The 27917-nt window shown below is 53.5% G+C and overlaps 2 protein-coding genes across 7 annotated transcripts in view; both read left to right on the top strand.

Moving 5' to 3' along the window:
- The first annotated feature begins 404 nt into the window (after nt 1-404).
- Nucleotides 405-12998, top strand: ECE1 (endothelin converting enzyme 1). Of its 6 annotated transcripts, none has more exons than XM_039565799.1 (18): nt 405-561; nt 3793-3879; nt 4792-4933; nt 5644-5856; nt 7160-7284; nt 7565-7777; nt 7869-8060; nt 8585-8727; nt 8813-8927; nt 9123-9233; nt 9485-9583; nt 9699-9776; nt 10155-10258; nt 10462-10572; nt 10701-10768; nt 10845-11035; nt 11128-11223; nt 11503-12998. In XM_039565799.1, exons 2-18 carry the CDS (start codon nt 3793-3795, stop codon nt 11677-11679), a joined length of 2265 nt encoding a protein of 754 aa, XP_039421733.1. In that variant the 5' UTR covers nt 405-561; the 3' UTR covers nt 11680-12998. The 6 variants fall into 6 exon arrangements, with proteins under 6 accessions (XP_039421733.1, XP_039421731.1, XP_039421734.1 ...); XM_039565797.1 differs by lacking the exon at nt 405-561 and adding an exon at nt 581-687; XM_039565800.1 differs by lacking the exon at nt 405-561 and adding an exon at nt 1432-1533.
- A 5728-nt stretch (nt 12999-18726) lies between these two features.
- EIF4G3 (eukaryotic translation initiation factor 4 gamma 3) overlaps nt 18727-27917 on the top strand; it is a 142021-nt gene continuing 132830 nt past the window's right edge. Inside the window, 1 exon segment of the mRNA XM_039565796.1 lies at nt 18727-18860. The gene's annotated coding sequence lies outside the window, so the exon portion shown is untranslated.

Genomic DNA, 27917 nt, shown 5'->3' on the forward strand with positions numbered 1-27917 from the left:
CCTGTCACCGCGGCAGGGCGGCCGCCGGTGCTTTTCGGTGCGGGACAGCTCACGCTGGCACGCTTGTACAACTGCAGGCGTGCACGAGCGTGTGCGCTCACACGCCGCTGCAGGCGTGCAAGCAGCACCCCCCGCGCTCTCGCACACTCGCACGGCCGCCCGTGCACACTCTTGCACATCTGCACGTGTGCCCGTCGCACAAGCGTGCGCTGGGCTGTTCGTGGCACCGCTCGCTCGGACACGCGGGTGGTTTTGACGGTCACGCACTCGTGTGCTTGCACGACTGCGCTTGCACTACCGCACGCTCGGAGCCCCGCGGCCCTGCACCCCACGTGCTTTCGCGCTTGCACAAGCGCACGCCCCGGGATCGCGCCTTGCGCGCTCGCCCCGAGACGTCACATCCCCCGCCGGCCAGCGAGCCGGGGCTGCCTCGGGGGGATGCTGCCAGCAGCGCCGGGGCACGTGGGGCCCCCCCAAACGGGGCTTGGGCCCCCCCGAAAGAGTTAAAGGAGGCGCGCGGGAAGCCCGTCCCTCCGCGGCCCCATTGGTTTCCCATCCCAGGTACATCCTTTGCTCGTCACCCTCGCCACCCTCGCTAGGCCGCAGCGGCGTCACGAGCTGTGCCGGGGCTCAGCAGGCGCTCGCCCCAGCGGGGCCGGGGCTGGCGGGAGTGGGGTGACGGCCATGGTGAGTGGGGGAGCCCAGCGACACCCCCAAATCTGGGAGAGGTTGAGTGGGGGGCGCTTGGCCGAAGGGGGCGCCGGGTGATGCATCTCCCATGGGATGCTCTTTGTAACCCCATAGGGCCCCCCATTGCATCCCAGGGGACCCCCCCAGCATTCCCGTGGGACCCCCTTTGCACCCCCGAGGGACGCCCATGAGACCCTCATTGGGCCCTTAAGGGATTCCCCACTGCATCCCGAGGGACCCCCTAAGACACCCCTGCAGCACCCCCAGGGACCCCTGCTGCACCCCCGAGCGCCCCACTCGGGCCCCCCCCCGCCGCGTTTGCTTTGTGGCCACTGGCTTCACCAGGTGGGGACCCTAAAGTGGGTGCCCCCCTCAGCCCCCCCGCCGCCCCCCGAATCCTCTCTTGACCCAGACCCGCGGGGGTTTGCACCGTGTTTCCCTCTGCAAAGGGGGGGGGGGGGCGCCCCCCACCCAGCTGAACCCACTTTTGTGGGGCTGTTTGCGAACACCCCCAAACTGGATTGTTCTCTTCCCTAATGTTTTTTTTTTTTGGGGGGGGGGGGTGTTTGGTGGTGGTGGTGGGTTTTTTTTTGTAAAGTTTAACCCTTTTTTTGCTGCTTTTTAAGCTTTTTTAAAAAAACTAATTTCTCGCCAGCCAAGGCTCCCTGCAAAACTGGGAACTCCCCCCAACCTCCTTTCCCAGCACCCCTAATTAACACCGGCACCCTAATTATTACCAGGGGTTGCTAATTACCCCCAGACATCCTAATTAGCAGGCTGAGCCTTTCTGGGCGCTGACTCCGGGCTGTAGAGGTGTGGGGGCACTTATGGGTGCTGGGGCCGGTGGGTACCGCTTTGCTAGGCGGGGCTTTGGGGCGCGGGGGTGGCTTAGGGGGGTTCGGGGTGGAGTTGGGGGGCTTTGGGGGGCTGGCGGGAGGCGAGGAATCGCCATCGCGATCGTGGCCGTGGTTGCTCCGAAATGGCGCCCGGACGGGAATTGAAAGCAGCCGGCGGAGGCTCGGGGTGCCCCGGTACGGGCTCGGGGCTCCGCCGGGGGGGCAGAGCCGGGCGCTGGGTGCCCCCCGAGCCTTCCGAGGGGGGGGGGGGTGCGGGCTCCGAGCACGTGGGGCTTATTGTTTATAAAGCGGAGGAGCGATTTGGGGCAAAACCAGGCTATTTAAGGTAATGCTGAGATTCTTGTAAAGAGAGTGGAAATCCCTTGCGTGGGGGGTTAAAGTGTGGGTGTCCCCCCCGTGCACCCCGTGGTGCCCCCCACCCTGTTGGACCTGGGAAAACGCATTTTTATTCGGATTGAAGCAAGCAACAGCTTGGAGGGGGGAGGTATATGACAAAAACTACGTCTTTTTGCTCCAGAAAAGGGGTGCTCCCACTGGAGAGGGGTGGGGAGCACCCATAGGTGCTACTATGCCCCCAATATGGAGGATATGGGTGTTAAAAATACTTCCCGGGCCCAATTTCCCCCAAATTAAGGATGCTGGGGGTCGATCCCAGCGCCTCTCGGGGGCGTTTTGGGGGAGCTTGGGCTCAGTTTGGATTCTCTGATGGCTTGTACAGCATTGAGCCAGCACATACCTTGTGAAAGGAGAACAGAAAGGGATTAATTTTTGGTCTTTCTCCTTCTGTTTCAGGCTGGGGTAGGCGGGGTGGGGGATCACTGAGGGGAAAAAAATTGCATTTCCTCAGGAAATGGAGTGAAAGCTGGGGTTCCAGGAATTTGGTGTTGCAGAGCCACGGGGGCTTCATGGGTCCCCCCACCACGTGAGCGGGGATTTGTGCCCGGAGCTGCCAATTTCAGCCATGTGCGAAGTACTAAAATAGGTGGAAAAAAGTGAAAGGGGTTGGAAAAAAATAGGATCTAAACAGAGATTTTCCCCATGATAAAATCTTGCAGTTGAGGCTCTTTCGCCACACGGTTCTCAGGCTCCAGGCGGGCGCCCAGGGGAGATTTTGGGGCTGCAAACAGAGATTTTGGTACAACCAAGGAGGGAAACCACATCTTTGTTTTAACCCTTTCTATTCCCCAGGTGGGTTTGTGGTTAATTAAACTGAGGCTGGGATTTGGGATCCGGGGAGGGGATGGGATCCAGGGAGAGGATGAGATTTGTTATTAAGTGTGCAAAGGGAGGTTTGGGAATGCTGCTATTGGAAACCAGGCTGAGAACCGGTGCTTTCATTCTCCCAGGGGAAACTGAGGCATGGCTGTGTGGGGTTTTGATCAACTTATCCCTTTGGGATTGATGGCAGCGGGATGGGGACATCCAGATGGGTGTAAACCCCCTCCCTGCGCTGATTGCGGGTGTAGGGTTGTGAGTGGTGCCGCTCGGGCCATCGGTGGCAGGGTCAGGGTGGATTTTGGGGTGCTCAGCCCCTCGGTGGGGAGTTGAGGGTTGTTTGCTCCGTCGGGAGACAATCCGGCTGGATAGCAGGGCAGTGCCAGCGGGAAGGAAACGGCGGCGGTGGCACGATAAGGGCCGGCTGCCAACCCGTGAGGTTTTCCTTGTTTTTCTGCCGGGGATGAGATAAGAGCCGGGCACAGGCACAAGATAATGCCCGGGAGACACGGCGCCGGGAGGGAGCCCGTCCACAGCTGAAATTCTTGGCGCTGTCGCCTTTGGGTGCTCACAGGGACGTCTCCGGGTGTTTCACGGTGCGCAGGGTTCACAGATGGGGCGTGGAGCGCGAGCGAGGCGGTAGTGTCAGGGTGAAAAGCCATTTTCTCTGCTGCCAGCCTTTCCCAGGTGCCTGGCACTCCGGGGTTCCCTGGCACAGGGGGGTCCCTCTCCCCGCTGTAGGGCGGAGGTGGATCCGGCTTTATTCCAGGCTGAAGGGGAGGTTGCACAACCCGGCCCCGGGGGAAAGTGAGGCGGGTTCGGGCTTTGCTCAGCTCTTGGCTCTGGCCCTCTTTGCTTTCCATGACCTTCCTCAGGCGTTTGTGTAGTGCTTTACTACCTCAGAGCCATTCGGGATTTTGCTCCCCGGAGGAGAAGGTGGCTTTAGAAAGTGTGTAAATCTTCCTTGTCCTTCGTCCTCTTCCTCAACCCCGGGTCGCTGAGTACGTCTGTTGCCGATTTCCCTGTGCAGATGTCGACCTACAAGCGGGCAACACTGGATGACGAAGACCCCCTGGACTCACTTGGTGACGGTGATGGATACCCCAATGGCTTCCAGGTATAGCTTCATGTGTCTTTTAGGGAGGAAAAAGGGCATTTTGTGTGCTGGCAAGCAGCAAAGGGGGTGCAGAAGGGTTTTCCACCTGGGACTAGTGTCTGGAGGGTAAAGTCCAGTGTGGGCAGAGCAGTTGGCTCCTGCCACTGCTGCCCTTCGTTCCCCTCCTGGCACGGGGAGCCAGCAGGGCCATATCCTGCCTCCACTGTTTCAACACTCCACCTCCCAGTTTTTCTGCTGCCCAAACCCCTTCCCAGCATGGTTGGGGTGAGCAATTACTGCAGCACTGGGAATTTTGTCTGCACACAGAAGGGGATTAATTTCTCCCCAAGCAGTGGGAAAGCAGCTTAAAGAGGGCCGAGGGTGGCAAGACAAAACCCCATGGCTGCCAGTGTCCGGTCTCACCGGGAAAGGTTCAGGTCTGGAGAGATGCTCTCTGTCCTGGCCCCAATCCCAGCTCCATCAGTCTCTAGAATGGTGGTTTCTGCCCCAAATGTGTTTTTGCTTTTCCCGGCGGGGCTGTCTCCACTTGCCGTCACATCGAGATGTTTCCTGGGGATGTTTTTCGGCTGAGTGGGAGTATCCTGTTAAGGCACTTCCCGATGCAGCCTCCACCCTGTCCCAGTGCTGGCAGTGGGGACGGGGACAGCCATGGGGTTATGCTGTGCTTGAGGAGGGGTTCAGGGTGGCACGGGACAGTAGGTGAGCCCTCCGAAACGCTCATCCCGCTCCCTTTCCTGCCATTGTGCCGCCCTTCCTGCCCGGTTTCTGGAAGGCAACTGCTGCCTTTCCCAGCCCGATCCATGACGGATCCCTTGCCGGGGCTAATTCGTGCTGTGGGCTGTAGGAAGCAAAATGGGGGCTGCATCAGTGAGCTTTTCTGCCAGCGGGGAGACGACGCTGCTCTTCCCACAGGTGAACTTCCGCAGCTCACGGAGCAGCTGGGGCTGCTGGGCTGAGCGGACGCGTGCCGAGAAGCAGCTGGTGGTGCTGGTGGGGGTGCTAGCGGTGCTGCTCGTGGCCTGTCTGCTGGGACTCGTCTTCCAGTACAGAGCCAGTAAGTCCTTTGGCCATTTTTTGGGGGCCAAAACTCCCCCAGCAAAGAAAGGATCCTGGGCTCAGCCTCTGCGTGCAAACACTGAAGCAGAGCAGCTTATCTGAGCAACTGGTGGGGGTGGTTTGCTCAAGCTTTGAGCAAACAACTGCGCAGGGATCCTGCCCCCTTTACCAGGGGAGTTGCTGGGGAGTTCCCAGAGTGGGATATTTGGTGCAAGGGTGAGATGCTTACCTGCACCCCTCCCCCCAGGACAGGATTCTTAGGTATCAAACAGGATGTTCAGGTGTGGGGTGGGATCTTTGGGCTCAAGATGGGATGGCTACCTGCACCCCTTAACCCCTGGGCAGGATGCTCAGGTGCAGAATAAGGTGTTCCTCTGATCCTTTGTCCTGTTGCTTGATGCTTGAGCACAGGATGGACCGTTTTCCTGCATCCTTCACCCCAGGGTGGATGACTGGGCACTGGGCAGGATCCTTGGGCCTAAGATGAGATGCTTACCCTGGGATGGGATGATTTGGCCGGATGCTCAGACATAGGTCAGGATGCTAGTCCATATTGCTTGCCCTAGGGCAGGGTGTTAAGGCACCAGGTGGGATGCTCAGGCACCAAGTGGGGTATTTGCCTGCATCCTTCAGTGCGGGGCAGGATGCTCTGTGGTGCTGCTCATCCTGCTGCAGCAGAGGAGCTGAACCTGTCCCTGCCTCCCCCAGGGCCGCCTGCCATGTGCCTGTCGGAAGCCTGCATCTCCGTCACCAGCTCCATCCTCAGCTCACTGGACCGCGCCGTGAATCCCTGCGAGGACTTCTTCAGCTACGCCTGTGGGGGCTGGATTAAGGCCAACCCCCTCCCCGATGGTCACTCGCGCTGGGGCACCTTCAACAACCTCTGGGAGCACAACCAGGCCATCATGAAGCACCTGCTGGGTGAGTGTGTGGGAGTGGTGGGACCCGGCATTGCTCAGGGGCCCTGTTAGGTCCAGGGGATGCCAAAAACATATGCACGTGAGGTTGGGATTGAACTCCAGCGTCAAACCAGTCTGTGACACAAATGCTGTGAGGACATTGAGAAACAGGTCCTGGCTGTGTTTGCTCTCCTAGATGGTCCTGAGATTTTTGACTGTGGTGTTGCTAGTCTTTGGTGCCAAGTAGAGAAAAGAGTCCTGGCCTCTGCCCTGTAAACCCCATGGTGGCATTCCCAGGAGCTCTGAAATTCAGGATTTGCACTTCAGGCTGCATCCAGAGGCTGCAGTGCCTCAGTATCACCCGAAGGATATGCATTTTTCCTGTTCCTATAGCTTCCAGCCTTTGTGAGCAGCCTTTTGGGGGGCTGGCTGCCAATATGGCCATTTTTTGGGGGGCCAAAACTCCCCCAGCAAAGGGAGGATCCTGGGCTCAGCCTGTGCGTGTGAACACCGAAGCAGAGCGGCTTATCCGAGCAACTGGCGGGGACGGTTTGTTCAAGCTTTGAGCAAACAACTGGCTCCTTATCAGCACTTTCCACTGCGCCAGGGCTGATTATCTGGAAAGAGAAGGTTTGGGAAAAGTGTTGTCTTTTGAGAGAAAGGGGGTGGCGCGGGAACAGCTTCGTCCCTGGCTTTTCCCGCAGAAATCTGGCACTGGTTTTACCGGGAGAAGAGACTGGGCGGCCAGCCAAGTGGTCGCGTTCGGCATTTCCTTGAATTCCTTGGAGCTGAGGGACCTTTAGTTAATAAAACCACGCAGCTGGGAAGCCAAAGGTGCAAGCTGTGTCATCAGGAAAATAAATAAAAAAACCCCAAAAACCCTCTGGGGAAGCAGAATTTTAGCTGGGGACATGAAAGGAAGGTTTTGGAGGCAGAGGAGAAAAATGGGTTTATTGTTCCTTTTTGCAGGAATAAATAATACAGGGCTGGGGGCACCAGTTCAGAGGCAAGGGCAGCACCCAGGGCTGGATGATGCTAGGAATTCCAGAGCTGCTGGAAAAATGCTTTTTGTTTTTTCTTTCTTTCTTTATCTTTTGTCCCCAAAGAGTTGGGGCAGTCACTGTGGGTGGGAAATGAGACGGGGGGGCAGGAGGCCAGGAAGGGCTGGGGCCAATGGGATGCTCTTGGGAGCATGGTGGGGACTATTGGGACAATCCTTGGCACCTTTTTGGAGCCTAGCCTTGCACAAATGGGGCTGAATCCTTCTGGCTCCCAGGGGCCCATCCCAGGGGCCCCCTGTGATTCTCCCTGGGTCCCTCCCACAGAAAACACCACGGCCAATGTGTCAAGCGAGGCAGAGCGCAAAGCACAGCGCTATTACCAAGCCTGCATGAATGAGAGCAAGATCGAGGAGCTGCGTGCTACCCCACTCACAGAGCTCATCCAAAAGGTTTGTCCCAGTCCTTATGGAAAAGCCATCTTCCCTCTGCAAAATGGGGGGAAAAGCTCAGTCGTGGGCAGTCCCAGCACCCTCCAGACTCCATTCTTGGTGCTTCCTGTGGAAGAGCGTCCCCCAGGTCAGGCAGGCAGAGGCAGGGATTTATAATCCTATATTGGGACTTCTTAGCCCTCTTGCAAGATGTTTCCCCCCAGGATGGATATTGAGGGGATATTGAAGTGATTCCAGGTGGCTGTTTCTTACCCAAAAGTTGGTTGCTGTCTGTCCCCAGCTGGGTGGCTGGAACATCACCGGTACCTGGGCCAGCGACAACTTCAACGAGACGCTGCGGGAAGTGACAGCACATTATCGCACCTCGCCCTTCTTTTCTGTCTACGTCAGCGCCGACTCCAAGAACTCCAACAGCAACGTCATCCAGGTGGATCAGTCGGGGCTGGGCCTGCCGTCGCGGGATTACTACCTGAACAAGACGGAGAATGAGAAGGTGAAGGTGTCGGGGGAAACGTGGGTTGGCTGGGGGGATGCTGTGGGTGGGTGGCACCTGCCATGCTGATGCCACCTGTCTGACCACACAGGTGCTCACTGGGTACCTGAACTACATGGTGCAGCTGGGGATGTTCCTGGGAGGCACCGATGAGGAGTCAACACGGCGGCAGATGCAGCAGATCTTGGACTTTGAGACAGCCTTGGCCAACATCACCATCCCACAGGAGAAGCACCGGGATGAGGAGGTCATCTATCATAAAATGACAGCAGGAGACCTAAAGGTAGGGATGGAGCTGGTGAGCTTCCTCATTCTGCTGTGGTTTGGGAAGCGGGGTGGACTGTGGAGGTGACGCAGCTCCTCGGGGAATCCTGACGCCAGCTGAAGCAGCCTGGGAAGCTCTTGTGCAGTAGCTTGGCCCATGTCCTCCTTGGGGAAATCCCACCCTGACCCTTCCTCCCAGCCTCCAGACCACCCCTGGGGCTGGCAGCTGTCCTACTGCAGCACTTATGTCCTCCTGGCACTGCTACCCGTGGACATCAGCCAGGTCACCTCCTGGTGTCCCCAGAGGAGCTCTAATGACTTGTGTCAACATTTCTGACACTCACCCCATTTTCTTTTCCTTTGTGTGAGGAAATTGTTTACTCCCCTCCAACCTTTTGAGGATGCTGCTTTTACAGGAACTGGCCTCTGCAAAATCAGCTGAATCCATCACATGGGGACTGATGCAGCCGATTCCAGCTCAAGAAGCAGCTGCCACCCCCTGCAATGGTTTTTGGGTCCATAGCAGCACTGTGGCTTTTTCAGGAGCTGGCACCGGCTGTGGACTGGATGCCCTTCCTCTCCACGGTCTTCTACCCTGTGGAGCTCAACGAGTCAGAGCCCGTTGTGGTCTATGCCAAGGAGTACCTGGAGCAGGTTTCTGACCTCATCCTGCACACGGATAAGTGGTAAGGACCCCCAGCCTGTACAGAGACGCAGGTGCCCAGGGTGGGCAGGAATGTGCTGCTGCCTACTCACTGCCTCTCACCATAGTCTCCTCAACAACTACATGATCTGGAACCTGGTGCGGAAAACCAGCCCGCTCCTTGACCAGCGCTTCCGGGATGCCGAGGAAAAGTTCATGGAAGTGATGTATGGGACAAAGAAGGTGAGGGCAGAGTCCCCAGGGCCCTCAAGTGATGGCTTTTTATGTCAAGGCCCTGTCATGTGGCATCCAAACAATAGAGATGTGGGGTACCTTTTGGGGTGGCAGGGGGATGGAAGGGCCAAGTGGAGCAAGGGGTGGGAATGTGGAGGGCTTTGTTCAATGCCACCACTGATGACCACCTCTTGTCCCATGCAGAGCTGCCTCCCACGCTGGAAGTTTTGCATCAGTGACACGGACAACAACCTGGGCTTCGCCCTGGGGGCCATGTTTGTCAAGGCCACCTTTGCTGAGGACAGCAAGCAGGTGGTACGTCCCCAAGGCAGCAGCGTGCAAGTCCTGGTGCTGGGAAAGCCCCACCAGTGGTGGAACCATCGGGGCAGACAATGTTTCTCTGTCCACCTTGTTGTGTTTGCTGTGCATGTCCGTGTGCCGGGTTTTTCACTATGTGTTGTCTTGGCCGCCCAGCCTCTTCCTCCCTGTGGTGTGAAGGTCCTTGACCTCTCTGGGACAGGAAGCCAGCTCTCTGGACTGACACTGTGCTGCCTTGTTTTGTCTAGGCAGAGGAAATGATCGCGGAGATTAAAACTGCCTTCGAGGAAAGCCTGGAGACCCTGCAGTGGATGGATGAAGAGACGAGGAGATCAGCCAAAGAGAAGGTGAGGCACTGGTGGCTGCACTGGGGAGATGATGAGGGTGGAGGATGGTGGAACCAGGTGAGCCTGTCCTTCCATCTCTGGCACCAAAAACACTCTGGTCCTTGTCACCCTCCAGGCAGATGCCATCTACAACATGATCGGCTACCCCAAGTTCATCATGGACCCCAAGGAGCTGGATAAAGTCTTTAATGACGTGAGTTGTCAGATATGTCCCCTGGGTCTTCTACAGGACATACAGGATGTGCCCATATCACCATGGCCTGAGGGCAGCCTTGAACCCCAGGTTTCCTCCAGAAGTCTCACTGATGTCCTTGGCCCTTCTCTAGGGCCTTCCCAGAGAGCTGTGGGCCAGTCCTGGGGTGGCTGGGGCTCTTGGGATTCCTGCCTGGGAAAAGGAGGAGCTGTTTTCCGTAAGGGTGATTCATTGTCCTCCAGAGACTCCACAGATGTTGGAGGAGGAGAAACAGGAGAAGTCATAACTCTGCTGGCTCTGGAGGCTCAAATGTGACTGTAGAGGGAGGAGTGGGGCTGAGCAATCACTGCACACCACTCAAGCCTTGTTCCTTTGCAGTACGAGGCCGTGCCTGACCTCTACTTTGAGAACGTCATGCAGTTTTACAACTTCTCAGCCAGGGTCACGGCTGACCAGCTCCGGAAACCGCCAAACCGGGACCAGTAAGTCCTCTGCTCCACTTCCCTGTTGTATTCAGTGGGGAGTGTCAGCATATCTGGAGCACTGGGATTTGGTCTCCACCAGCCTGTGCTGGTTTTGGGGAGATAAATTTAGGGCAACAGCTTTGCAACAGAAGTGGATGTTGTTGGAGCAAACACTGGTGATGGTTTGTGTTGCCATGTTGGCCATGTTTGTGTTCCTGCAGGTGGAGCATGACACCTCCAACGGTCAACGCGTATTACTCTCCCACCAAGAATGAGATTGTCTTCCCTGCTGGCATCCTCCAGGCTCCCTTTTACACCCGTGCATCCCCAAAGTAAGAGCCACGGGAAAACAGTGAGGGCAGGATTCCCAGCTTTCCTCCTGTACCCAAATCTGAGGCTAAGTTTCATGGCTGTGAGGAGCAGAGGCTGCTTTCTTAACCTCTTCATTACCCTCCTGCAGGTCCCTGAATTTTGGTGGGATTGGTGTGGTGGTGGGCCACGAGTTGACACACGCCTTTGATGACCAAGGTATGGGCAGGGCCAGGTGGGTGGGCAGCTGGAGAGGTGGCCAGTATGAGATGAAAAATCCACTGTGTTTTTGCAGGCCGGGAATATGACAAAGATGGCAACCTGCGTCCCTGGTGGAAGAACTCCTCGGTGGAGGCCTTCAAGCGTCAGACAGCATGCATGGTGGAGCAGTACAGCAACTATACTGTCAACGGCGAGGCGGTCAATGGCAAGCACACCCTCGGGGAGAACATCGCTGACAATGGGGGCCTCAAGGCTGCCTACCGGGTAGGACCATGGGGCTGGGGAGATTCCAAGGGGGACATGGCGTGGTGGGATTTGTGTTGTCTCTTGATCCGCCTGTGCTCCCTGGTCTTCAGGCATATCAAAACTGGCTGAAAAAGAATGGGAATGAAGAAACACTCCCAACTCTCGGTCTCACCAACTACCAGCTCTTCTTCGTTGGCTTCGCACAGGTAGGTCACGTGGTGACCTTGGGAGGGTGGGCACACAGGTTTTTGTGGGTGGAGCATGCCCAGATGGGGTTGGGAGGGTGTGATCGCAAAACTCAGTCCTCTGGAGATGATGTAGTGGATGGAGAATGGGATTGGGGTGATGCTGGTTACAAAGCAAGACAAAGCTGAAGCTCAAGCTGCCTTGGCTCCCATCAAGCAGGCAGAGGGGTTGGATTCAGCACTGAGCCAGCCCCATGGTGGTGGGTGTCAGTACTCAGGCCCCTTGCGCTCCATTTGCAGGTGTGGTGTTCGGTTCGCACACCCGAGAGCTCACACGAGGGGCTCATCACCGATCCCCACAGCCCCTCGCGTTTCCGCGTCATCGGCACAGTCTCCAACTCCTGGGAGTTCGCGGAGCACTTCAGCTGCCCCCCGGGCTCCCCCATGAACCCCCTCAAGAAGTGTGAAGTCTGGTGATGGGCGAGTGCCCAAGGGAACCAGCGGCTGGTTGCTTCATCCTCTGCCAACAGCTGGGCTTCCCCAGTCCTTTGAGGCTCAAACCACTTCTCCGTGCCACAGAGAGCCCAACTCTTCAGCCAGAGCGGTGTCTGCATCCCCGGCATTGTCCGAGGTTCAATCCACTGTGAAAACTCCTTATCCCCCTGCTTGTTGGTGAAATGACTTCAGTTTGGGGGTGTCTTCTTTCCCACCATGCCTGGGTCACGTGTCAAGGCACACGTGTCCGTGGGCGCTGCCCGTATTTACACACACAGCGCTCAGCCTGACCCACCGCCTGGCAAAACCCCTCTGTTACGGAGGTGATAAAGGGAACCCCCAACAGTGGAAGGTTTGTCTGCGTGTCTGAATACACCCAGTGTACCACCTTGTCTCCAAAGATGCGCACATGAGGGTGGAAAATATTTTTAGATATATTTTTGGGGGAGGGAAATATATATTTTTTTTTTCATGTGTCGTGGAATACACTGGAAATTTTCAGGGAAAATGCATTTAAAAGCCTTTTTTTAGTACAAGATTAGTATATTTATTAATTTTTTTTACTTAGTGCAGCTGTAGGTGCAGTACCCTGTGGTGACAGTCCCTTGGCCAGGGAAGCTGGCTAGGGCTGTGGATATAACTTTCCAGTCTTGGATCCTGTGTTTCTCTGGGAGAGACTATCCTCAGAGGATGCTGATGGGGAAAATTAGGGACAGTGGGCCTGGAGACAGGGCTGGAGGATGCTGCAAGTCACAGAGACTGTGCTGGGATGCTGCAGCTCCTGGGATTAGCTTTAATTTCAGAGTGTAAAGGGAAAAATTGACGCAACCAAAGATGTAACCAAGGTGGTGATGGGGTGGATGAAGCATCCTGTTCTACCTCCTGTCCCCTCTGAAGCCAGGCCAGCCAGGATTTCCTGGCCCAAAAGCTTCCCAGACAAGTGCAGGCGGTTCCTGCCGCTGCTTCTCTCACGCCAAGCCTGCCCTCTGCCCGGGAAACTGCAAGCCCCAAAAGCACCATGTGGCCCCAAAACTCTGTCCCTCCACAGCTGGTTTGAGAAGTGATCAGGATTGGGCTGAGAGACTTTTTTAAGAGATGTTTTTAATACTTGTTTTGAGGGGAAAGCACTGACAGGAGCTCAGGTGCTGCGTGTTGTCACTCTAGACAACGCAGAGACCTAGAGGGATTTTTAATATTTATATGTAAAGGGAGGGATGGAAGGGGCTGGATTTTTGTAACTATTTTTTCACCCTATGCGTGGGGCTTATTGTAATTGAAATAATAAATACTTTTTACTGGATTTGGAGCTGATCACAACTCATACTTTCTTATAGCAGGAGAGTCTGCATCCCTTTATTTATGCTTTTCTCTCTGTGCGCACCACTGAACCCGTCCCATGCTGACAAAACTGAGCCAAGCAGCCTTTTTCCAGCCTGTGCTTGGTGACTGCTGCCTCCCTTGGAGGCTAGATCCAGGGCATTTTGCCCAAAAACCCACTCTCACAGCGGGTGGCTCTTTGCTTTCCACCTCTATGGCATGGCCCCACGCGGCTCCCCAGCAGGGAGGTCTTTCCTGGATGCTTTTCCTTCCTCCCAGGTGAGTTTTTGGCCGGCTGGGCTGTACTGGGATCCAGCGGCACAGGCCCCGCGCAGGCCATATTTATGGCCTGGTGATGCTGGTGGGTTGCTGCCAGCTCTGTAACACAGGCCAACGTTCTCTCCGAGCAGATGCTCCATGGCTTCATCAGGCTTGCCCAAAAAATGCAAGGCAGGATCTGGGCTGCAGGCTCCTTGCAAGCCTCACCCCAGCACCTGGCAGAGCTGATGGCCATAAAACAAGCCAAGTGCTGGGTACTCCTTTGCTATTTAGCCTTGGAATTGTTAATCGGGACTGGATTTGGGGAAAAACTAGGAGGCTGCAGCCCACTGGTAACAAACTTTTGGGAATACAGAGTGTTTCTGCTGCTGCCATGGGCAGGACTGAGCCAGCAGTGAGCCGAGGACAGGGGTGTTGCGTAAATAAGACATTAAAATACCTCTCTGACTGTTTTTACCGTGTTTTCTCACCCACGTGGAATTGAAATGTAGTAATAGCACTCACTTTCTGCTTGCACGACTCGGTGTGAGGCCCTCGGTTTCCTGCAGCGCTGGGGAGCGGCCGTGGCCGTTGTTTTCCCTGAGATCTGCCTGGAAATGGCGCAAACCCGCAGAGGGCGGTGGAGCCGAGAAAATCGCTGCCTGCACACTCCAGTGCCGGGCTGGCAGGAGCCAGCGATGTTACCGGAGTCCTATTTTGGTCTGGATGTGGCTCCGCGTGTTTAAATTGTGGTGGAATACCTGCATTCCTAGGGAAAGAGAGGAGCAACGTGGGTCGAAGGCAAAGAGGAATAGAGTGAGGCTGGGGTGACAGGGTCTTTTCCCAGCTGCAAGGAGCAGGGAAGGCAGCACAGGCGTCACATGGAGATGCTGTTAGAAGTGGTTTAACCATCCAAAAAGGAAGTACTTTGGCTCTCTGGGGCTTACTCGCAGGGAGGGACCAGGCAGGTGATGGCTCAGGGACAGCCCCAGGGCAGGAAGGATTTCGAGGGTGACCATTAACTGTGTTGTGGTGGGAGACGCTGTGGTCAAGGCTCCCCGTGCCGGGCTGGGAGCGGGTGGCAGGAGTTTTCCTCCCTGGGAGGCTGCCGGGCGTAGGGAGAGCGGGCAGGAGGTGAATCATCCCGCTCTGTGCCAGCGCCTGGTGTGGGCTTGCCTGGTCCTGGGTGGTATTTGCTTTATTTTGCGCTCAGCTATGCCCTGGAGGGCTGAGACGTTTGCCGAGGGCTGAGCCCGGGCAGGGGAGGAATGGGGAAAGCTCCAAGCAGGACCTTTTTTTTTTTTTTTTTTTTATGGTGGGGGTTTTTCGTGTCTGGAGGGTGTTGGAAGAGGATCCGTGCAGGAGAAGCCGAAAGAGGGAGGTGCTGCTGTGCTGCGCTGGGTGAAAGCATGCACCTGGAGCATGCTGGAGCCTCCAAATGGAGCTGGAAATGGGGGCTGTTCATAGGTTTGGTGGGGCTGAGACAGCTGTTGAGAGGTGAGAGGCTGAACCCAACCATCTGAACTGCCCTTCTCCGTCCCGGTTTGTTCCCTCCAGGTAGGATCTAACCCCTGTCACATCACAACAGTGCTGAGGTCACCTACTGGCACAACCAGATTTTAGGGGCAAAAGCTTCCCTGAAAAAGCCACACCTTCCTGAAGGCAGGAGGACGGGGAGTGGGAGGTGGGGAGCAGGTTTCTAAATCCCACCTTGCAGCTGGGACCTGCTCATTCTGAGCACTGTTGAGTTTTCACTCGGAGCCAAGCAACAACAAGGCTGCGTCTCCTCACTGACTCCTAGGACCGTGGCTTTGTGCTTTATGCTTTTCTCTTCATGAGTGTCCTTCCAGGAAAACAGCCATTTTCCAGTGATACCCCAATCCTGTATTTTCCTAAGTTCACCAACAGCTCCAGCATTCCTACTACACTCTGTGCTGTGGGGTTGTGTCTCTGCTGTGGCAGGTACACGAGAGACTGGTGGGACTGGAAAAAGGGCTGGCTCCTGAAACAGGAGCTCAGCACTGTAGGCTGCAGCTGCCCACAGTGACACATTGGTTCCCAGGTGCTAATAAAGCTAGCAGGAAAAAGAGGAAAAACGAAATGGAGAGGCAGGAAGAAGGGTGTGAATCCAGCTGGAACTCACTCAGGCTCTAAAATCTGCAGGATTTTGTTGGCCAAATCGTCCTACATAGGGTAGAAGGGAGACATATCTGCTTTTTCTTCTCAGGAAAAATTAAAAAGAAGGGAAAAACATGGCTGGGGAGAGACATTGACTTGGGAAGGGCTTTAAGACAGAGCCAGGAGCCTGGCTCCTTCTCCTGGCCAGCACATTCTGGGAGCTTCAGCAGACAATATGGTGAAAATGCCATTTTTTTTTCCTTCTAAACAGGCAAAAAGTGTATATCCAAAGATCCTGGAGCTCGGAAGCTCTTTTGCAGCTGTGTTTACAGGCAGCTATTTCTGTAGAACAGAGGCAGCCATGGATGTCAATTTGCTTTTGAGATTAATTTCCTTCCGTGCAAAGGGGGGTACCCGGAGAGGGGCCGTGCCAGGAGGTGGTCATGGAACGGCACCAGCCCCCCAGAACACACAGCTCTACTTGCACCCTCCAAGTAACAACAGCCAAGTCTTTACCAGCTGTGGAGGGAGAATTGTCTTCCCAGCAGGAGAGGTGTGCTGTGAACGCAGCAGCTCTCTGGGATGCTGGGAGATCTGTTAGTCTTTGGGCAAATCCCATACCATGAGAGAAGTTCCTCCTTTGTTCTCCCATTTTTGGGGAGTGGAGGAGTACTTGGCCTTTATTTTAGGTCATTCTTATTTCTCTCTTCAGTTTTCCTGGTGGGGAATCGGTTAATATGGCAGGCTGAAGGCTGCTGAGGAAAACTGACTCAGACAAAACCAGCCAGAGCCCCCTCTAAATATTTGTTCCTGGGTTCAGATGGAAATATTCCGCACTCAGGACTTCTTTACAGGCTGGCAGGGCTTGGTTGGGCTCTTTCCCCTTAAAACAAAAATCTCAGTGTTTCCTATTTCCCCCCATTTCCCACAGGCAGTGTGAGGTATGTATGAGTTCACCTCCTCACAGGTATTTCCCTTACCCCAATGCAGAACAAAGAGCACAGAAAGGGACACTAAGCAGCACATGAGTCACCTTCCCCTGCCCCACTAATGCCTGCCGGCACTGCAGAAGGTGGCTGTACCCTCCGGTAGTACATAAGTAAGAAAATATTCCAGTTGCAGGGCTGCTTTTAATGGAGACCTTCGTGGCAGCTCCCAGCTTTCCTTCTGAGAACACACCTCGGAGGAGGGAGAGCTTCTGGATACACTGCGATTCTTGTGTGTCCTAAACCTCCCCTGCACGACCCCATTGTTCGATAACTCAGAGCCTGACTCCAAAGGGAAAATGTACTCAAGACCCTTCTACTATTTTTTGCCCGCTGTGCTGAATTTTGGTCCAGTGAACAACACCCAGTCCAGATCCTCCACCTTCAGATTTATATTTAAAACTCGAAATTACTTCTCTGCGTAGAAACAGGACCATTGCACAGACAAGGACAGATGTGACCCCTTGGGTAGGTTTTCTTTAGTGCACAAGATTTCTCTTCTCTCAGCTTGTGGTTGTACCACTTACTCTCCAGGTGCCTGAATACACCACCACAAGAGCTGCTCACTTCAGTAAAAGAAGCTTTTCACGTTTAAGGGTTTATTTGTGATTGCTTTAAAGCATTATCTTCCTCCTAAACTTGCAGCTGCTCAGAATTTGCAGCAGATGGGACACAAATAAACTCTGGGAAGGTTTCCTAGAGCAGCACCCCAGGCTGGGTGACAGGGGCAGCAATACCTGCGGGCGCAGTGACGGTGCTGGGAGCGTCTCCCTGGGATGTGCGGCATGGCAGGAACGTGAAGGTGCCAGCAGGTTGGAATGAGCCCTCGGCGGCCAGCAGCGAGGAAGGACAAGTCAGGACAATCTGGCAGCTGCTGGAATCTGTTCTGAGGTGCTTTTTATCTCCCTGAGATGGTATAAACCACCTTGGCCTCTGCCAAGCTCAGGTGGTGGCTGTGAAGAGGCTTCTGCAGGTTAGATGTGAAATGGTGAAGGTGTGCCAGCCCTTGGGGGGTGATGGCTTGGTGTGACCATGGGATCAGGTGGACATCTCTCCCCACAAGGGCAGGTTTGGAGGGTCCCCATTGCCACAGGTGGGCTGCCTTGGGGGTCCCGGGGGCCCCTCAGAGCTACCCTGTCACCCTCAGGACTGCCTGCCCTCATGAGGGGCTGCAGTGTGGCACCTGCCAGCTGCTCCAGCAGCTGGGAATTGGGGCTGGGGGTGAGGTTTCTTACGTAAGCCCCCTCCTCGGGCCCGCGGTGGGGTGGATACTGCGGGACCCCTCACAGCCAACAGGGTCCCAGGGGTGCCCGGCTTCCACGTTGCCTTGAAGGCTGCCGGCCCTCACGACGCCTCAGGAGGGGCTGCGGTGCTACCCCTTCCATCCCCTCCAGAAGCCAGGAACTGGGGCTGGGGGTGAGGTTTCGGGCAGGGGAAGCCCGCGGTGGGGTGGGTCCTGAGGGACCCCATCGCCCCCTCACAGCCTCGGGCCAGTCCCTCACGGCCGAGCGTTGCCGAAGTCGAGCCGAGCCGAGCCGAGCGTGCCCGAAGCTACGCCCGCGCCGATCCCGAGGGACTCCGAAGATCGCCGAGAAGCTCCGAAGAGCACGGAGCGGGGCGGGAACCCCTCTTCCGAGCCCCTCCGAAGCTTCCCGAACTCTCTCACGCCTTCGTCTTCCGGAAATAGCCGAAATTTACCGAGCGCGGGGGTCACGGGAGGTGCTGGGCTGAGCGGGGAGGGAGGGGGAGCAGGGCAGGGCGCTTGCGCCCACGAAAGCCTTTCCGGAAGAACCCGAGGTTTGCCGAGCGGCTCTGGCTGACGAGAGACTCCGGAAAGAGCCGAAGGTTGCCGATCAGCGGTGGGCCGAGCGACTCCGGAAAGAGCCGAAGGTCGCCGATCGGCTCTGGGCCGAGCGGCTCCGGAGCGGCCCGAAGGCGCCCGAGCGCCCGCCCGGCCGGACAGCTGGAGGCGGCCGCAGCGCCATGTTTGATGCTCCGCTACTCCAGTGAGGAAAATCCGCCGGCATCGCCCCCGAGCCGCCGCCGCGAACGGCTCCGCTGCCCCCGGCGAGGGCGACCGCGACCCCCAGCCGCCGGCGGCTCATGAGCAGCGCGGCCTGAGCCGCCCCCCCTTCCCTCCCTCCCCTCCCTCCCTCCCTCCCCGCCGGCCCCTCTCCCGAGCCCTCCGGGAGGCGCGTTGTCACGGAGACCGGCGCCGGTGCCGGCCCGCCGCGCTGCCCCGGCTCTCCCCCGGCCCGCTCCGTGGCTCCCCCCGGCCCCGCTCCCCGCCGCGGGGTGGTGGCTGCGCTTGGCCATGAGTTTACCGCAGAAGGCGGCTTTGAAACCCGGCGCGGCGGCGGCGGCGGCGGGGACCGGCCCCGGGAGCGGGGCGGCGGCGGGGCCGCCTCCCCCCCCGGCTCCCCCTCACCCGGCGCCGGCGCCTCACCCCAACATCAGGGCCTTGCCGCCACAGCCGCCCCAGCAGTATCCTTTGCCCCGGGGGTTCAGGGGGGCGACACCCCCTCCCCACAGCGAGCGGGGCCGGGGGGGTGAGGGGTGCGGGGACCCCCGAGGCCTGGGGGCGGTGGGGGGTGAGGGGTCGCGGGGCCCCCCAGACGGGGGGAGGGTTGGGGGTCGCGGGGCCCCCCGGAGCCGGGGCGGTGTGTGAGGTGGGGGTTGTTGAGGGGTTCCCGGCTCTTTTTTGTGTGTCTGTTTGTGTGTGGGGCCCCCTGCAAAGGGGGCTGCACCTGCTGGGATGGTGCGGGGTAAGGGGGGCCGTCCACCTCCCCAGTGGGCTGGTTTGGGGGTTCAGCGCTTTCCAGGGGGTCCCTTTTCCCCCTCCCCCAAAGCAGCGGTGACCCCAAGGGTAAACTTTTAATTATAAATCGTTCTTCAGTTTTGCCTCTGGTCCTGCCCAGGTAAGTGCTTTGGTTTTGTTGTTTTTCCAGGCGAATTTAAACCCAGCGTTTTTATTTACAGCTAGGGACGATTTTCATGTGATTTATTTTATTTTATTTAATTTTTCCTACTTGGCTGGTGGGAATAAATCTCAGGTGGAACGTCTCACTGAGCGGCTTTCCCTGCCAGGCCACGCGTGATGGGGAGGAGGAGGAGGCTCCCACTCCCCAAAATCCCCCCACCAAAGCGGCCGCTGCTACAAAGAGAGGCTGGCGGGGGCTGCGAGTGTTTTTTAAAGGTCTTCGGTTCTGTGCTGCGAGTAGGCCCCGAGTCAGGAGGGAAATACTGCAGGGATCAGCAGGAAAGTGCCTGCCGGCCTGAGGTTTTGTTTCCAGCGTCCGACATCATCCCGTGGCAAACTGGCTGTTCTCTTCCCCCCCTCCCTGGAGTTTTGGGGGGAGTATGAAGTGAAAAACACACTTTGTGAAATATCTCCGTGCTGTGTTATCCGGGAATGGTGCAGGGACGGTCGGGAGTGTGTTTTCCTATTAACGTTTGGCGGTGAGTTGGATTTTAAGGTGGAAGTGCAGGGTGGTTTTCGTGCCGAGGGCTGTGCCGTGCTGCCTGTGCTCAGAACTGTGTTCCCTGTGTGCCAGCATTTTGCTGCTCTCACTTTCAATTTGGAGGTGGGAAAACCCAGCCCTTTTATAATCAGTTTAGGTCCATTGTTTTCTTGAGCTTCCGGCAAGAATCACCCCTTCCTTGACAACAAATTCATTGCTTAAATCATGGGACTGTTGACGTTACAGATTTGTTTGGGTCAAGTGAAAACCCCTGGACGTTCTCTGTGCTGGGTGATTTTTGCCTGGTTTGTGCTATTCTGTAAATCCAGCGGGTGCTTTAGGAATAAAAAAAGTGGGAAGGTGCTGTCAGTAGAGTCAGCAGGGTGGTGGTAAGTAAAACTGTTGCTCAGTTTTGAGGGATGTGCCAAGAGTTGGAGTGGGAATGCTGGCCAGCGTGCACAGGCTGTGCCCGGCTGATCATCCCATCAAGGTGCTGGTTTGTCTGGGAAAGGGCTTTTTTATCGGGAAATGTGGTGCTCGGGTGTCTTGACAGTTGAAGGCTGAAGTTTGCCTGGCTCTGGGGTTGTGCTGGGCTTTCCAAAGCACTTTATTTATTCCCTGGGATACTTCTCTGGGTGTTGCTGAGGGGGAGCCTGGTGGTGGGTCCGATGAGGGGCTGTGCTGTTGTCGTTGTTGCTTTCGGTGAGGTCATGAAGCACACGAGGGATGAAGTTTGTGTTTACTCTGAGCACAGCCTAAAAACAAAAGGGCTTGGAAAGACTGGAGAAGCTCCTGGAGGAGCTGGGGCTGCTGTGGCAGTGTGTCCCCTCCTGGAGACCCAATGACACCGTGAGCAGGAGGGACAGAGGTGGGGAGAAATGTTAGATGGACATGACAAGTTGGTGTTATAGAAGTGGGGAGGTTAAAATGACACCGTTACATTTTTATTTCTAGACAAGCCTGTTTTGAAAACATTGTGTTTGTGTTTGACCGATATCTCTGCTTAACTCCTAAACTACTGATCTCTGCTTGGAATATATACAAACACTTTAATTTCCGTGCTTATTCAGGTGTCCTGGTGAAGCTTATTCAGGTGCCCTGGCCGGTTTTATCCTCCACCAAATTGTGTTTGATTATAAACAAAAGCTGTTACCTCTCAGTGCTGCTCTGAGTGAGGCTCGGGGAGCAGAGTTCATCCCTGATTTACTGGAGTGCAGGGGGTCATCTGAGTTCAGCCTTATTTTTAGCCCTCTTTGGTTTCTTTTTTTTCCCTCTCTGTTTTGATACAAGTGTTGAGCCACTGTTACCTCACAGCAGATAAAAGAGTTGCAGGTTTCTCTGACTTGGGCTTTTTAAACCAAAACAGTTTCCTACCGGTGAACTTTGGTCTGTGGTTTCAGACTTAATGTATCATGAAATTAAACAATATCTGTGTAATTGGAAAAAAATAAGAATTGTGTGAGAGAGAAGTGTTCAGCATGTGCATGTAGCAAGGCACGAGGGAGGGAAAATTAAAATACAGGGGAAAGAAGGAATTAAAAAAAAAAATAACATTTTTGCGAGAAGGAGAAGCTGGAAAGTGATGGACGTGAAGAGCAGAAATGTCTGGATGTGAGATTCATTCCGTTTCCTGGTAAATAGGAAGTTATTGAAGCTGCTGTAAGACAAGACAGACTTGTGAGGTATTTCCTTAACACAGCGGCTTCAAGAAGTTAAATTTTCTGTGTAAAAGTAAGTTGAGATACTTTTGTGGCTCTGGCAGTGGTGAGTATTCAGCCAAACCTGATTTCAGGCAGAAATTGTGCTAAAAAGTTGTCATGGATAAAGTATGGATAAATCCTTCAGTTGGATTCTGACCCTTATTTGGGAGGAAAGGACAAGGGAGGGTGAAATGACACACAGAAGGGATATTATAAAAAATAAATCCCAATCTGCCCTCCTTGGCTTTGACTCCCAGACTGCTTCTGCAGGAGAAGTTCCAGTGAAGTCTGGAGTGAGACTCCTTCCATAAAAATGTACAGTAACAGAGGTGCTGCAAGTGCACTGTGGCCCTTCGTGGTTTTACCTCGATGGTGCTTCTGACACGTGTCACACTACACCCTGTTCTTTACTCTCCCACTTAGGAGTGAAGTATTTTTTGTGTGTGTGTTACATTAAGCTGCTCTTTCAAAAGTCCCCGTGCTGGGAATAAATTTTGTGGATCAATATAATCAAGTCACCAGTTTCTTCCTAGCCCAGACGAGAGCAAACATTGGCCTGTAAGGGACAGCCAGGTTGATGGATGGCACCTGGGGTGAGGTCCCCCAGCTGCTGGTTAATGTGACACTGTTCAGTCAGAGCTGTCTGCAGCTTGGGGCTGGTGTCAGTAGGGTTTTGTTTTCTTTTCCCAACTTCCTCACGTTTGGAGGGAGTTCCTGGTTGTTGATGTGCAGGCACCAGTAAGCTTGACTTTAATCTATCCCTGTGGCTGCTTCCGTGTGGGATTGGGCATCTCTGAAAAACTGGGCGTTCCTCAGGTTATTGCAGGTCGTAGCAGGCTCAGGGTGCAACAGACCATTACTAATTTTTTTTTTTCTCTTCTTCCTCCTTGTTAATTCAATTTCTGAGAAGCAGAGAGGAAGGATCGGTGTGTGGGGGACTGATTTCTGTGTGAATTCCACCATTGCTCTGCGAGGAAATGTGTGTTTTGCTAATGTTGCTTCAGTAATTTAGTTTTAGTTTTTCCTGCATTGTTCAGCTAACTGTGCTGTAGTCCCTTTCAGGAAGTGATGTGCTAGTTCCTGCTGTGTTGGGTGGCATCTTCTGGATGCAAGCAGCTTCCCAAAAGCCCAGGAGGACAGCAAGAAATAGAGGATGGCGTTTAGGAATGTCTGAGGCTGTGTGAGAAGTCGGGGTGAGTTCCTGGCAGTGCTTGCCCAGTGTTGGGATGCAGGCCAGGCCAGAGTAGGCCTGCCTTGGAGATCTGGTTAAATCAAGATTTTTGAGGAGGATTTGGGTGCACGGGGTTCTCTGTTGTCTCTCTGTGAACAGAGTTGAGCTGGAGGAGAAAGTGCCCAATAATTTTTCCCAGGAGAGAATCTGCAGCGTGCGCCAAAGGGTCGGGGTCTCTGGGTTGCCGTGATCCCCTCTGGAAGTTTGGAGCCAATGTCATCTTCCCTCTCTTACTTCCATTTTGAGGGGTGTTTTCCCAGACTACGTGATGGAGCAGCTTTGTGCTCTCTGGGGTTTGTCTGTTGAGGACAAGGCATTCGGAAGCTGCTGGGGCACAAAAGTCAGCTTGGAGAGCGTGGTCGTGGCTCTCGTGTGAAGCACTCCCTGCGCTGCTTTGACATCGACCGGAGCGCAGTTGGAAATCCTCTTCCAGATGCCAGTGGCAGCCGTGTGTGAGGAAGGTGTCGGGAGCATTACGGTCCCAAGAGGGAGGGAGGGAGTGGTGAGAGGTGCAAAGGAGGGACCAGGCTGAGATCAGAAGCGTTCCTTGCTCTCCATGTTTCTGAGTTGAGGAGGGAAAGTTCTGAGATCTTGGCTGGATGAAGGGGAGGAAGGGGCAGAGGTGTTGCCTGGGAAGTGTTTCTGTTTAGAAGTGTTGAAGCTGTGGAGATCAAACATCTTGGGAGGGTCAGAGCAGCAGGAGAAGAGCTTGGAAAAGAGACTTTCCCTGCTGCTCCGTGGTGGTGGCTCCTCTGCAGGGGAGGAATGGGCACAGACTGGGGAGCGTGTTGCCAAAAAATTAAGTGCCTTTAGCCCTCTCTGCCATCTCCCCTGTTGATGTTTCCCAGCCTTGGCACATCTTAGTCTTCTTTCAAGCAGCAATTGCTTTAATTTATTTAATGACAAAAGCCAATCATGTTAGCGCACAGATATGTCACTTTACCAGCTTTGTAAGATTTTTGTGGTGAAATCTCTTGGAGAAAACCGTTCTAAAAATGTGATTTCAAGTGGCTTATTTTCTCCTCACATCCAAGGGCATGACTGTGTATGTTCTCTGGCAGAAGTTGGTGGTAGAAGGTTACTTTATCCATTTAAATATACATGTATTTAATGAGCAGCTCTGATTTGGGAGCAGAGTTTGTGTAAGAAGTTGTTGAGAGAGTAACATGAGACTCAGAACAAATAACTTCCCCTTTAGATGTTGGCACATAGAAGGATTTTTATCTGTGTGTGAATGGATTTTGTCCATCATTTTCAGGCTGAAAGGCTTTTCCATGTTGTTAGCAAACATTGGGATGTGTTGAGCTGGTGCATTTGCTCCACTTTTGTTTAGTAGTAGGGGTTAGCAGTGAAGATCTCCCTATAGAAGGCAGAGGTAACCTATATTTTCTTTTTCTCCTAATCCAGCAATTTCAGGGCTAGTCAACTGTCTAGTTGTGTGTAAATCCGCTAATATGATTAGAGTTGCTGGAATTTTTACTCTGGGGAACTACAGATGGGTAGTATCACTGTTTTACAGGCATTGCTTTGGTAGGAAACTTTATCTGTGACTTGAATGTGGCTGCTGGCAATTGCAAAAGCTTTTCTGGAATGAATGGGGAAGAGAAAACTGGTGTTTGTTCCAAGGCATGAATGTGTGGGGGGAGTCGTGTGCCCTGTGGTCTGAAGGAACCAGGGCAACTAATTTTTCTTCCTGTTTTTTAAGGGAGTACAGCTGATGAGACTCTCAGGGTGCTGTGTTTTACACTTGTTGCAATTTCAAGCACTTCTCTGTACAGCTTTCCTTCCCAAACCTTGGACTCCGTTTTGCCTCCCAAATAGGAGCTGATGATGTGGAACAGCTGGAAGAAGAAAAGAGAATGTGTTCCTAAAAAAGAAGAGGATCAAAGGGAGAAGAGCAAAATCAGATTTTAGGCTAGCGAAGTTTTCTGGTGCATGTTATTCCTATGGTTTATTCTTTACCTTTAGAAGGTGTCCCAGGGCGCGCTCCCTCTTTTTGGAATAGGTGATGGCATGCTGTTGCTGATGGGACTTGAGTCAAATTGCTGCTGGGCATGTAACTAGGTTAATGGGACAGCATGATTATTTTATTTCTTTCCTGAAAGGAAAATTACACGCTCTGTATTTCGATTGTACCCGAGGAGTTGTTTTTACCTTTGTTTGCTGTGTAGTTAAGGTGGAGAGAAAAGGACAAGTTTCCCCACACAGAGTATCAGGTTTAAACCAATTCTGCCACCAAAAATCAGATGTTTTGATTGCTGGTTGTAACACCTTTGTGTTTCCTTTGTCTACATGAGAGTTAAAATATTTCTAGAGCTTTAGATAGGCTTGAAAAAAAAGCCAAGTGGCTTCCAGACTGTGTGTCTTGGAAGAAAAACTTATCCCATCCTCGACCGATCCCAGTCGCGCTCTCCAAATCCGTTGGTGAAGTGTTGAAATGGGTTAGGACTTGTCGAGGTGCAGCGAGCAGCTGCTCCTTTCCAAGTGCTTGAGCTCAGCAGGAATGAGACTCCCATGCTCTGGAGTAGGAGTGTCTGCACAGGAATAGCTGTAAAAGCTGGAAGCACAAAGACCATCCCTGCTTTTAGCAGGGGAGGGGGACCGAATATGGTCAGAATATGGACACAAATTTTCCTGCCAGCCTTGGAGTTTGCTCTTGGTACTGTGAGAACAGCAAGCAAGGAGTTAATGCAGTTAAAGGTCTTAAATAACACAGACTTTCCTGAGTTTGGAGAGCTTTTGGAAGGTGGAAACCAATCAACATTGCAGGGCTGCTCTGTTTGGGGTTGCCAGATGATGATTGTGTGTTTGGGTTTGATTTACACGTGAGGGTGACTGTGAGTTACTGAGTTACTCAGAGGAGTCTGACTGCAGTGTCTGTGTTACTGGTGATGGGTGAAAATCCATTTGAGCTGATGCTATGGCTTTGCTGATGGTGGTCTGAAAACCATTTCCCTCTTTTATGTGTTTTTAGTAAGTCGTAGAAGTTACTGTGCCTTGAAACTGGCATTTTCTGGGCTTATTTTGTTCTCTTGCCAAAAGGCAAAAATGAGAGAAGTCTTTGGTCTTTCAGACTAAGCAGGAGACTCTTCTCTGTGCATCAAAGGGAAAGATTTTTTTTCGTGATGCTACTTTCAGCTTTGGTTTTTTAGGCAACTGTTGTCTTGGGAAGGCTCCTAAGCATCCTGAGGAAAGGACCTTTCTAGGAAAAAAAAAAAAGTGCATTTCCACTGAGTGGTGAGACCCAGCCCTTCTGTCCTGGGGCTGCCATGAGATCTTCCACAGAACCGTCAGGTCTGATGTGAAATTCAGGCTGAAATCTGGCCTGAAAACTTTCTGGAAGTCTTGAATTCCTGTTTGGGGTGATGTACAGGCTCCACGCTGGACACTTTGTTTTGCAGCTGAATCATTGGGCTGACTCAATATATTATATTGGAAAGGAAACTCAGCAGGGTTCTTGTAGCTGAGGGTGAGTAACCTATACTACTTATTTGGGGGGAATTCAAGAACTGAAACCAAATTTAAAGCCTGTTTATTGTGACTTTTAATGTGAAGTTGATGGTGCACCTTGAACTCTGGAACATGCTGGGAAGGGGATTTCAGCAGGTACAGCGTGGCAAGGCTTGTGTGGAAGGTGCTTTTGGATGTAGTATTTCTTGAGCTGGTGAGACATCTTGAGTTCCACTTGCTGTATAATATGAAACCAGCTTCAATTTGTGTCACCCTTCCTCACCAGTGCTCACGCAGTTATAAATACTTGTCACTGGACAGTCTCTCTCCAAGTCCTCAGCTTTTCTGGGCTCTGTGTTTCGTATTTTAGAGTGCAAATAATTCAGCTGTTGTGTTTTAAAGTCAATTTCAAAGTGCCTTTATGTCTGTCTCTTCAAAAATAAAAAAAGACCTAATTTTTGTTGATATGCAAATATCACAAAGCCTAAGTTTCGATGAGTTTAAACTATTTGCCTTAATTTTATTGATTACATTTCCAAAACACTTTTTTAATTTTGAAAAAGTTCATCTGCACAAATAATCTCCTTTTATGAGGTTGTGCACCACGTTTAACTTGAAATGATTCCCATTTTCCCCCAAACCACCCCGTCTCAGTGCGGTGGCCGTGGCAGCAGTACCTGGCGTTGCTGGCATTCACCGAAACAATCGGCCCTTGGCACAGCCCCATCCCTGCCTTGCTGCAGCCAAAGCATACTTTATCCACTCAGGCTGATGTTAAGATCATTAAATAAATGAATGAATTGTACTGTCACCAAATTCCCATCCTGGCAGCCGAAGAACATGAGAGTTTTATAGCTGGGACCTCTGTCCAGAATGTCTTATTGAATGCCCGGGATGAACAGTCAGCAAAAAGCTTTCTGGTGAAGTGTGTGAGCCTTAGAGAGAGTTATGGCATGGAGCGCTGTAAAAGCTTGAATTACCAGACATCTGATCGTCCAGAATGAGTATTAATCAACCTGATAAGGGCATGGAGAAAGGAGCTGGAGCAGAGGAATAAAACAAGGGAGCGGGACAGACACAGAGAGTGGGGAGAGCTGCTTCTCTATTGTCAGATCAGCTCTGTCTTGTTGTTTGAAAGGAGTTTTGGGGGGAAGAATGCAGCCAGGCTTGGAAGTGTTGAAAACAGGGATAACTCTTGGTCTTCATCAGGGAGTTTGAGGTCTCTCTGGTTGAGCTAAAACTCCTAAAGGTCACTGATGGTTTGGAAGCTCTTGGAGAAGTCTGCTGAACTTCCACCACTGGGAGGAGAGGACTGCAGATATTCCCTCAAAGGAGAATTCACTCACTCCTCAGGCTTGGATTGCTTTTTCTTGTGGTCTAGCTCCGTCCTTGCTTTTATGATGTTGTGCTTAAGATGGTGTTTTTGCTTAGGAATGGGAGACAAAAGATCTGTATCGTCCACACTGCCTGCGAGTGAGTCCGAAATGTCTCTGGTTTGTGGGGAAAAAGGAAGAAGATGAAGTGTGTTTCAACCAGTTTGGTGAACCAAATTGCACTGTAGCCCCTGATAATGTCAGAGGTGCTAGGGATAATCAGAAATGTTTGATTTGCTCCATTCCTGTTCTGCAGTGTTCCAAAACATCAGCATTTAAGGGAAGAATACTTACCTTGTTCTTCTCTTCCTCCCATCCAGTGGTTA

This window comes from Corvus cornix, chromosome 27, assembly GCF_000738735.6.
Source record: "Corvus cornix cornix isolate S_Up_H32 chromosome 27, ASM73873v5, whole genome shotgun sequence".
NCBI classification, from domain to species: Eukaryota; Metazoa; Chordata; class Aves; order Passeriformes; family Corvidae; genus Corvus; species Corvus cornix.